Source organism: Dromiciops gliroides, chromosome 6 (assembly GCF_019393635.1).
Source record: "Dromiciops gliroides isolate mDroGli1 chromosome 6, mDroGli1.pri, whole genome shotgun sequence".
NCBI classification, from domain to species: domain Eukaryota; kingdom Metazoa; phylum Chordata; class Mammalia; order Microbiotheria; family Microbiotheriidae; genus Dromiciops; species Dromiciops gliroides.
The window spans coordinates 90548503-90560731 of NC_057866.1; the positions used below are offsets into that span (position 1 = coordinate 90548503).

At 40.7% G+C, this 12229-nt stretch overlaps 1 protein-coding gene across 6 annotated transcripts in view; it reads right to left on the bottom strand.

Annotated features, from left to right (window-relative positions):
- AFAP1 (actin filament associated protein 1) overlaps positions 1-12229 on the bottom strand; it is a 242686-nt gene that overhangs the window by 36534 nt on the left and 193923 nt on the right. For all 6 annotated transcript variants that reach the window (XM_043973039.1, XM_043973038.1, XM_043973036.1 and 3 more), the window contains one exon: positions 9453-9598. In XM_043973039.1, coding sequence (XP_043828974.1) covers positions 9453-9598 — 146 coding nt within the window. The remainder of the gene's footprint in view (positions 1-9452; positions 9599-12229) is intronic.

Genomic DNA, 12229 nt, shown 5'->3' on the forward strand with positions numbered 1-12229 from the left:
GTGCCTAACTCAGTGCTTACCTCCTGCATGGAAACTTTCCTTGACTCCTGCCCCACCTAGGTTGGAAATATTCCTACCTGTTCAAATTGCTCAGCAGACCTTGGCAGGGCCTCTTCTTATATACTTATGGCCTACTCCCTCATAGCATCCATATTTTTTATCTTAGCCTTTCCTCTATTAAACTCTAAACTCCTTGAGAGGAATACCTTGATGCCCTATGTCCTTAAATGTTTCTGCTTACAAGTGGATGCTTGGTAAATGGCTATTAAGTGAATGAGTGACTGCCATGGAAGGGGTAGGGAGGGGACAAGCATTTATTAAGTGCCTACTATGTGCCAGGCACTACACCTCAAGGTCTTTACTAATATAATCTCATTTCATCTCATTGGGGGAAGAGGAGTTCTACTGCACTGAGTGATAACTTGGACAAATGTTCTCTAAGGTGCCTTTCAATTCAAAGATTCTATAATTATACCATATCAAATGAATTTTTTAAACCGTTTGGAAACCCTGAAATCACTTCATTATTTAAGACCAGATTCACGCATACCTTTTTCTTCTTGTTGTTCATAAGACTACCACGGGCTTTAGATTTTTAAATGGCCTTAAAGATCCCTTCATCAAAACTCCTCATTTTATACGTGGAAGAAACTGAGATCCAGGAATAGGAAATCCCTTGCCTAAGGTACCATTGGTAGGCAGGAGCAAAGCTGGAATTCAAACCCAGTTCCTCTGATTCCAAGTTCCATGCTCTTCTCCCTACATAACAACGTCTCTCATGTTCATTATAGATAAAAATGTGAGGGCCTCATGGGAAGAGTACTACAGATGGCAAAATTGGAGAGAGAGAGAGATACTATTTAACAGCTAATAGCTAACATTTATATGGTGATTGAAGGTTTGCAAAGTTCTTTAGAAATGTTATCTCAGTTTAAATTCAGTGCAATCCAGGGAGGTAAGTGCTATTATTATTATTACCCCCATTTTGAAGACAACAGGGCCAGACAGAGGTTAAGTGACTTGCCCAGGGTCTGAGGCTGGATTTGAATGAAGGTTTTCCCGATTCTCTATTCCCTGCATCAAATCAATTCAATATTAAGCTCCTGCTATATGCCAGTCACTGTGCTAAGCAACCTCTAAAAATGAAAGATGGGGGTGGGAGGCTTAATATTTTTCTATTCTCTCCACTTTCACTCTAAATCCTTATAGTCTCTCTTGTGCCAAGTTGTTTAAAAAAAAAGACAGAAAAAAATAACAACAAAGAGATGGAAAAAGAGGAATGAGGTCTTGTATTAGACAAGCTGTGAGAAAAGAAGTTCTGCAACAAAGATAGAAATGTAATTCCAGCCTTGGAGAAGTGAGCAGAAATAGTATTTAAGGATTAAGATCGGCATTAGATTCGTAGGCTCCCTTTTTCAGCATCAACTGACAAAAGAAATTAATTGAAAGAAAGGTTATGCCTCCCTCTACTGGAAAGAAAGTAATTTCACATGCATTCCCTTTTTCATAGCTTAAATGTAACTGTAATGTTGGAGATATTTGGATTTATATTGCCCATCATGGTACAAGACATTTCAAGGCTTCCAATACACACTTCTCATTTGGCAAAACTCGGTCCTCAAATGAATGAGAGGAAAGTGTTGAACAAGATAGTGTTGCTTGGTGAAACATGCAATGGACTTGGAGAATTAGAGATGGATGGTTCACCTCTAGGCTTTGCCACATACCGGGTGTGACCTTCTCAGATGCTCACTTAGCCATACTGGACAGGGGGTTGGATTTGGGGTCCAAACCCCTCGAGTTCCAATCCCATCTCAGATATTGATTGTCTATATTACCCTGGGCAACCTCAGTTTCCTCATTTGCAAAACAGGTATAGTAAGAGCACAAACCCCACGAGGTTATTACGAGCAGCATATTGAGAAAACATGTAGAATGCTTTGCAGATCTTAAAGCACTATGCAGATCGGCTCTAGGTCATCTGGATTAGGTCCCTTCTAGCTCTGATCTCCTGTGATTTTGAAATCTAGAGGGGAAAAAAATTCAAAAATAAAATCCTGGACCTAAAGAAAGCTTCCTCTATATTCCCCTTAGCTGATTTGAAAGTGATGGATGGCTAACCCAGAAAAGTAATTTCCATGTGTATTCTCTAGGGAAGTAATCAGGAAATGCTGCATGTGGGACATTACAGAATCCTAAACTCTTAGAGGAGATATGGGACTAAAGGTCATTAGTCCAACCCATTTGTTTTCCAGATTGTAAAACTGAATCCCAGAGAAGTGGCTAGTGATGAATCCAAGGGCACTCGCAGAGCTTAGATTAGAACCTAAAGCCCCCCCCCCCCCGCCCCCCCCCCGTACTGTGCTTCCCACCTCACTACATTGCCTCTCACGAATTGAGACGATCCAGCCAGACACTTGAAGCAGAAATAGGCAGCCATTCAGCTGGCAGCCCCAAATGTTGGTAAACGATCGCAATATTTGACGATCTAATAGTTGAGAGAAGAAAATAAAATATTGGCAGAATCCCAAAATTCAAATGCCAAACGACAGATGGACTAATGATAAATGTTTCTCTGTCAATAGCAAGTACTTCTTAACCTTCTTTCTGCATGTGTCTTATTTGCTGTTTCATTACAATTTCCCCAACATGGTAATTGGGGGGGGGGCAGCTGGAGAATCCAGCTGAGTGTTGTGGAGCCAAGAATTGGGGAGATGATTTTTCTATGTATCAGAAGCATTGCTTTGAAAAGCAACACTTCTCATGAAAAATAAGCTCTCTGAAGATGTATGTTTCAGTGTTTGTTCTCATTATTAACATTCTTAAATATATCTATTGCTTTGCCCAGGAGATATGTCATCATTATTATTATTGTTATTGTTGTTGTTGTTATTGTTATTGTTATTATTCACTGTCTTCTCCCTAAAATTTATTGTTGCCATTTCCCCATAATCAGTCACATTCAATGGCATACACAGAACTCCATCATACCATCATTTTTTTTTTAGTGAGGCAATTGGGGTTAAGTGACTTACCCAGGGTCACACAGCTAGTAAGTGTTAAGTGTCTGAGGCCGGATTTGAACTCAGGTACTCCTGACTCCAGGGCCGGTGCTCTAGCCACGGCGCCACCTAGCTGCCCCCATACCATCATTTTAATTAGCTCTCAATTAGTGAGGAACATAAGAATGACATTTTACTCTCCTCTTCTGAAATTCCTCATCCAAATCCCTTCTTTTCTTAGGTTTATAAAAGGATTGAGAATCTTGGCTTAAAGGAAGAAATACTGAATGTCAGAGCTAGAGGAAAGAGAATAGCACACAAAATGCCAGAAGTGGAAGGGACTTAAGAACATGTAGATGGGGGCAGCTAGGTAGTGCAGTGGATAAAACACTGGCCCTGGATTCAGGAGGACCTGAGTTCAAATCTGACCTCAGACCCTTGACACTTATTAGCTGTGTGACCTTGAGCAAGTCACTTAACCCTCATTGCCCTGCCAAAAAAAGCAAAACAAAACAAAAAAAGAACACGTAGATGCCACAATGGATAGAATTCTAGACATAGAAGCAATCAAGAAGACCTGAGTTCAAATCCTGCCTCAGATACTTGTTATATAAATCTTGGTAAATCACATAGCATATCTCAGCCTCAGTTTCCTGATCTGTATAGTGAGAATAATAGTAAAAAGCAATCTCAAAGGGTTGTTAGGAGGATCAAATGAGAAAGCATATCTAAAGCACTTTGCAAAAGTTAAAGTACTCTGTAGCTCTTATTACTGGGCTTAATAATATTAGGATTAATAATAATAATAAAAGTAATGATAATAATAATAATGGCAATGATAAAATGGAACACAGAACATCATTTTAGGAAGGAATCTTAGAATATAAAACATTAGAAAGGATCTAAAAGATCACCTAATCTAGGGTCTTCATTTGAAAAAAATGAGAACACTGAGGCTAAAGGAGAGTGTCCCAGAGGCAGCCTGGGACATTTAGGGACAAGCCAGTCCTAGATCCAGCTGTCCACTGCTTACTCCATAATGTCATGCATATGCGGGATATAAAAAGCCAAGAAATGCCAACTAAACTACATCACGCACTGCCCTCTGCTATAGGAACTTTAATATGGCACTAAAGATGTCCCTGGCCACAAATGGATGTGTTTTTTTCTTTTCCTTTAAAAAAAATTGAAAACTGGGTTTCACATTCCTTTTTCCCGATATGTGGCCCGGCTACATTTGGTTTGGATTAATATTACATTTGTTTGTAAAGTGAAAGCCAAGTAATATTCTGGGGAGAATGTTTTTATTCAGTGATTCTCTTACATGTGGTTATCACTGTTTGCTGACTGAGGCACAAGATGATTGTGGACCTCAGGAAAGCTTTTCTGCAGGCCTTGTGCTTCCAAATAAATGCACTTAAACAATTCTCAAGTCACTTTCTTATAACTCAACCCAAGTGGTGTAGGTCTGGCACATTTGGAACGGTGGTCTTCACATAAAATCATCTCACATTGGAAGAAACCATTTTGTAAACTCATCCAAACAGCAACCACTCACATTTCCATTGATCCTTTGTTGTTTACCAGGCACTTTCCTATAATGCAGGGAGGCTGTTTATTGATCCTGTTTCACAGAGGAGGAAACTGAGGCTCAGAGGAGATTAAATAATTTGCCTCCCAAACCAATAGGGTTTGGAGCTGGGACAAGAAACCTGGTGTTTTGTTTCTAAGTCCAGTATGCTTTTCATCATAACTTTCTACTTCTATCACTAACCTTTGTAAAGAATCATCGAGCAATAGAATTGAAGGAGGTTTTGTTTTTGTTGATTAGTCATATCCGATTCTTCACAACCCCATTCGGGCTTTTCTTGGCAGAAACACTGAAGTGGCTTGCCATTTCCTTCTCCAGCTCATTTTACAGATGAGGAAACTGAAGCAAACAGGGTGAACTGACTTGCCCAAGGACACACAGTTAGTAAGTGTCTTAAGGTCAAATCTGAACTCAGGTCCTCCTGACTCCAGAGCTGACACTGTGTTCCCTATACCATGTAGCTGTCCTAAAGAAGCCTTAACAATGAACTATTCTGGGGCAGCTAGGTGGCGCATTGGATAAAGCACCAGCGCTGGAGTCAGGAGGACCTGAGTTCAAATCCAGCCTCAGACACTTGACACTTACTAGCTGTGTGACCTTGGGCAAGTCACTTAACCCTTATTGCCCTGCCCCCCCCAAAACAAAACAAAACAAAAAACCCCAACAATTATCTACTCCAACTATCTCTTTTTAAATTGACTTGTCCAAGATCAACAGAGGTTGGGATTAACTAATGACTGGGAATCCCACTGGAATTTACTTAATTTTTGAACACCAATAATGACAGGAAGGTCACAATACCAAAGCACATTAATGTTATTCAATTATGTGCATAAACAAAATCGTAAGCACTTCATAAGGCTCTACTGTTGTTCAAAGAGAAAAGCAGCAGAAAGAATGTCTCACTTGTCCTTAGGAAAACCCCGAACTGGTACTGGGAATTTCCTGGTAAAGTTTTTCCTATGTCTGGGTCACTCAGTCAGCTCTGGTTCCAATTCTGACTTGGCTATTCATTCCTACTCTGGCTGGTGGTAAGCCACCTTCTGTTTCTAGGCTGCAATTCTAGCCTCATCTATAAAAATGAGTGGGTTAGACCAGATCAGGTATTCTTAAACTGAGATAAATCTCAGGAAGTTTGTAAATTTGAGAAAAAAAGATTTTGATAACTACTATTGATTTCCTTACTAATCCTATGTATCTCATTTGATGCATTTAAAACATTATTTTGGGAATGCATGAAGCTGGTGCAACGGAGAGACACTGAACTTAGAATCAGGAAGACTTCAATTCAAATCTGCCTTTAGACACTTACTAGCTGTGTGATCCTGGGCAAGTCACTTAAACTCTGCCTGTCTCAGATTCCTCATCTGGAAAATGAGGATAACAAAAGCACCTGGGCTGTTAGAGAATAACATGAGATAATATGTGGAAAGTGCTTTGCAAGCCTTAAAGGCTATATATAAATGGTGACCATTATTAAAAGTTTCACAGCCTTCCCTGAACTTGCCGGAGTCCATGCTACAGAATCAGGTTAAGAACTTCTGAACTAGGTCATTACTAAAGTCCTTTCCAGCCCTAACCTGTTCTTAGGTTCCTTCCAGCGCTAACATTCCAAGTTCTAAAGTCCCTGCTAGCTCTAACATTTCTAAGTTTCTTTTCAGTTTTAACCTTCTCTGTTCTAAGGTGCTTTTCAGCTCTAACATTCTCTGTTCTAAGGCCTCTTCTAACTCTAACGCCAAAGTTCTCAGGTCCCTTCCCCCTCTGGTATTGTATTCTACATGTTAAAGTTCCTTGTAGTGCTAACATTTGGGGTATGTGTTAGTTTAATTGGTGAAACATGGCAATGATAAGGCCTGGGTTCTGCTTTCAATCCCCACTTAAGGCCAGCTAACTCTGCTTAAAGGAAAACCACTTTCCAACTAGAGATTTCACTGGTCAAGTCTTCAGCAAGTACTTAATTGCCTAGATAAAGGTTGAGATAAAGGGGGCTACTCAACTCTCCCCAAGTGCCCCCCCTTTTTTAAAGGTAAAATGGGTGGCATGCAGGTTAAATGGAACAAAGCGACTCCCAAATGGTTTGAATTTTCTTTATATTCCAAAGATTGTTCTTTCTCAGATATAGACTTGGTGAGTTTACAACCAGCTATTAATAAAATCTATTGTCATTTGCTGATTACATGATGCCACAACTTCACATCTGTTTCCTACATCTACCCGCCTCTCTGCAGCACCACTAACAGACACTCTTGGAAGGAGCCAAAGGAAGAGTTGATAGCCTATGGAATCACAGAATATTAGAGCTGGCCCTTAGAGATTCTTATGGCTTTCCAGCTAAGGAAAAAGGTGCCTTGAGAGAGGGAAAGAGAATTATATAGAACATACAGTGAAAAGCATATGGCAGAACTGAGCCCAGACCAATGCATCTTAAACACAACTTGTCCAAAACTGAACTCGTTATGTTTCTCCTGAAACCTTTCTCTCTTCCTAAATTCCCCCAGTCATCCAGGCAACAGCCTCAGTGTCATCCTTAACTCTTCATTCTCTCTCACCCACCATATCCAATCAGTTATCAAGCCCCATTCTCCTCCAACACTGCCATAACCCTGGTGTGTAGGACTTCACACCTAGACTACTGCAAGAGCCCACTGGATGGTGTCCCTCCTGCCCCAAGTTCCTCCCCACCCACACACTCATCTCTCTCTCTCTGTCTCTCTCTCTGTCTCTCTCCGTCTCTCCCTCTTCCCCCTCTCTGTCTCTGTCTGTGTCTGTCTCACACATGCATGCCACACACACACACACACACACACACACACACACATGCACACACAGTATTCAATACATTTTTCTTTTTGTTGTTGTTTAGTTGTTTTAGTCATGTCCCCTCTGGAGTTTTGCTTGGCAGAGATGTTGGAGGGTTTTGCCATTTCCTTCTCCAGCTCATTTTACAGATAAGGAAACTGAGACAAACAGGGTTAAGTGATTTGCCCGGGGTACCACAGCTGGTGTCTGAGGCTGGATTTCAATTTAGGAAGATGAGTCTTCCTGACTCCAGGCTCAGCACTCCATCCACTGCACCACCTGGCTGCCCTCCTGCTCCAGTGGATCCCTATTTTTCTCAACAATCAAACATAAAATCCTGTTTGGCTTTTAGAGCCCTTCATAACCCAGTCCATCACAGCTTTACAGTCTGCCTGCACCTAATCCCCTCTAAGCACTATATGACCCAGTGACACTGGCCATCTTTGCCGATCCTTCCACAAGACATGCCATCTCCTAACTCTGTGCATGGACATCTTTTCCCTAGGATTCTCTGCCTCCTCATCTCTGACTTCCTTGGTTTCCCTCAAGTTTCAGGACTTCCTTAGACTTCAAATTCCCTGAGATCAGGGACCACCTTTTGCCTTCATTTGAATGCCCAGCATTTGGCGCCATGCCTAGCTAATAGTAGGTACTTAATAAATAATTTGCTGCCTTTACTTGATTACTTTAGTTATGCCACACTGAAGGGTCTACACTAAAAAGTCCTCAGAGCATGAGGCTTCCACCTTGAGTGTGATAGAAAGCAGTGTGGGATTAAAAAAAACAAAGAAACAAAAAGCAAAGTATTGAAAAGTCTGTTGGAGTCTCAAGTCTGTTGCCTATTAGTTATATCTCTTAGTCCTAACTTTCACATCTACAAAATGTGGATCATAACACCCACCTCTTAGGGTTATTGTGAGAAGCAAAAAACATATGTAACGTGCTCCATAAATGCTAGCTATTACTTTTAGTGTTATTTGTCTTTCAAGAAGATTCCTAACCCTTTCTGAGCCAAAGTTTCCTCATCTATAAAATCAGAACAATCCTGTCCAAACTACGTACCTCACAAGTTATAACAGTGAGGGGAAAAGCATTTGGTAACTTGTACAGAACAATATAAATAGAAGCGGTTCTTATTCCTAAATCTTCTTTTCCTTCTAGGCGCCTCTTCCTCCTTGTCCTCATTTAATCATTTCCATTTCCAGACTTTAATGCATCTTTGTAGCTATTTGGTCAAAAAAAAATGTTCCTACATACAAAATTTTTTTAAAAAATATTTCTAAATCTTTTTAGCAGCTTTATATATAAATTCAAAAGTGCATTCAATAAAGGCACTAAAAATTCAGGCTTTATCTCCACAAGAGTCAGTCAACTTCATCAAACTTGTCTAGTAGAAAAGGCAGGCAAGATTGAAATGCTAAAATATATATTAATAAAGTCAGGACTAATATGGTTCAAGATTGTCGATCTTTAGCTTTCCCTGTATGAAGCTGCATCCTTGGAAAAGAAGTGAAGGTTTATAAATTTCCTGCAGACCAAAGTTCACAACTGAATCATCTGATTGAATGGGAGCACAGCAATCATTGAATGCCCATGTTTTTGGAAGCCTTTGCCAGCCTGGTCACCTTCTCTGGCTACCACTCCGACCTGTCCAGCTCTTTCCCAAATTTTGGCCCTTAGGATGGGGCACAAAGTGTCCCAAGACATATTTTGAGGGTGATGGTAGGTAGAATACCTATTAAGTACATTAAAATAAACCTACAGAAGTTTTGAACTACCTTTGTTTCTGTTTAAAAGAAAACTTGTGGGGGCAGCTAGGTGGCTCAGTGGATAAAGCACCAGCCCTGGAGTCAGGAGGACCTGAGTTCAAATCTGGCCTCAGACACTTGACACTTGCAAGCTGAGCAAGTCACTTAACCCCCATTGCCCTGCCCCCCAATATATATATATATATAAAAGAAAACTTGTTTGGTTTTTTGTCCTTTTGGTTTTTTGCCATATAACTGCAAATAACTCAGTGAGAATATCAGCAATATTTAACTCACTGACAGGCATCTTACCAGAATGTCTGTTTGGCTGTTTGGATGACATTAGCAGTCATCTCCACATCAATATAGTCATAATGGAGCGCTCCAGGGTCCGTGGATGACCCTGTTTCAGCTAATAAGATTCCAATCCATCGGCCCATTTCTTCAGAGGATGAAGCCTGTTGAGAAGAGGCAAAGAACACATCTCAATTTGGCTCTAAGATCATCAGAACATTTCTGTTCTACAGTATTGTGCTATACATAGCTCCTGTGAATGCTGGGATTACAATCAATGATGAAGCAACAAATATTTATAAGCACCTGCTAAGGGCTAGAATCTGTGTATGACATTTTCAGTTGAGAGAATTGTCTTGCAAAGCTGTGCTGGCATGCTTCATTAGGAATTTGCTGATAGAGTATGCTGAAGCAAAGATAATGGGGGGAAGGGAATAAGCATTGATATAGACCTATTAGGTGCCAGATACTGTGCTAAATACTTTACTAATATTATGTCCTTTGATCCTCATAACAACCCTGGGAAGTAGATGCTGAAGAAATTGAGGCAGATAGCTTAGTTAAGTGACTTATCCAGAACTACACTAATGAATATATGAGGCTAGATTTGAATTCAAGTCTTCCTGACTCTGGGCCCAGCCCTCTCTTCACTGCATCATTTAACTGCCTTGAGGATAATGAGCATAATAGAAATATTCTATAGCCAGTCCTTCATTAATGATCCCCTGATGGATACCCTGTGTCACTGGAATCAATACTTCTTTACCTGACAGGGATCATAACTCACCTGCACCTTCTTACCCTATGTCATCTTTGCTTGTTTTTTTCCACAAATCCTCTATACAGGAACCACCTAATGCAATGAAAGTCTTTCTCAATTGCTTTTAGCATCCTAAGGGTAGCAATGTAGCATTCAAACTTTCCATTATTCTCCACTCTGACTATGGAACTAATCCTCTTCCTTTGCACTTTGAGGCTCTGTCTCTTTCTTTCTTCATACACACACACACACACACACACGTGTGTGTGTGTGTGTGTGTGTGTGTATGTGTGTATATATATACATATATGTATACACACACATGTCCAAATCACCACTTTTAGCCCAAAAGTCATCATTAAAAAATATTTTGGGGGCAGCTAGGTGGCGCAGTGGATAGAGCACCGGCCCTGGAGTCAGGAGGACCTGGGTTCAAATCCGGCCTCAGACACTTAACACTTACTAGCTGTGTGACCCGGGGCAAGTCACTTAACCCCAATTGCCTCGCTAAAGAAAAAAAAGAAAAAAAATATTTTGAAAAACAAATGCCATCCCACTGTTACCCACCATGCATCACCCTTTAGGTCACTGACCTAAACCTTTGAATCATAAAGCCCCACAGGCAAAATACAAGCTGTGTGATTACAGACAAGTCCATTAAACCCCTCTGAGCCTCATTGTCCCCATTTGTAAAATGAGGGTGGCAATACTTGTGCCGTCTCCCTTCTAAGGTTCTTATAAGGAATGGATCCTGTCAACCTTAAAGTGCTATAGGAATATCTGAATCATCATTATGACCAATAACCAAAATGAAATTTATACCACAAATATGCCTGCAAATAACAAAATTATTCAGGTTTCAGCAAAGAACCCAAGTGCGCCTGTCAACTCAGTATGGAAAGGAGCCATTCATCCTGGGGAATGTCTGAAGCAGTCTTCTTTGGACCCCACTGTTTTTTCTTGCTCTCTGGTTCCATATCCACTTGGGAATAAGTTTTACTTTGCATATTGAATTATCATGGAAAAAACCACGGACTGATATGAGTCCGAGTCCCAGCTCTGCCATTTTGTAGCTTCATCATTCTGGGACAGGCACTGAAACAAACTGAGTCTCAGTTTCTTCCTCTGTCAAATAAGGAAAAGAATTCCTTCCCTGTCTCGCTAATGGGGTTGTTGTCAGTAAGGATCAGAAGTAAAGACAGAGTTGGAACAGAGCGTAAGGTGGAGATGAGACCATGGTCTTATTGTAAGTCCTGTCTCGACTTTCCCAAAGGCTTTAATATTCACCCTGCTCACTACAGTCCAGGAAGTCTGGTAACTTTTTCATGGTTCCCCCTCCAAACAGAGCAGTTAGGTAATGGAGATAACACAGGACTTTGGGGAAGACCAAGTGGGTCTAAAGGATATGATTGACAAAACCAGTTGTATGATGAATATTTATTAAGCACCTACAGCAGGCACAATGATAAGTGCTAGGGATACAAAAAAAGGGCAAAAACTGTCAGTTCCTGCTCTCAAGGACCTCTCAGTCTACTGGAGAAGATAACGTGAAGACAACCATGAAGAAACAAGACACATGCAGGATAAACTGGAGCTAACCAACAGAAGGAAGCCACTTGCATTAAACAGACTGAGGAAGACTTCTTGCAGAAGATGCTATTTGAGCCTAGTGCTGAAATAAGCCAGGGAAACCAGTAGGCGGAGATGAGGAATTGACTTAGTGGTCAACTTATAAACCACACTCATTTGCTGGTTAATTAATTGGCAGCCCATATTTCTCTATAGGATGGCAGAAGCTGTATTAGAAATGGGGATGGGCTATTGTTATTGGAGCACCACAAGGGTCACCTGGGACATCTACTAAGTATATAAGCACTCCACACTTCTACCATGCTCATGTTGGATAAATAGCTTAAATCTTGTGCCCTAAACTCTTGCCCAACATTTCTCAGTAATTATGACTAGAATCTATTAAAAGTAGCATATTACTACTCTCTATGCAAGTCCTCTATTCCAGCCAGATGAATCTACTGAA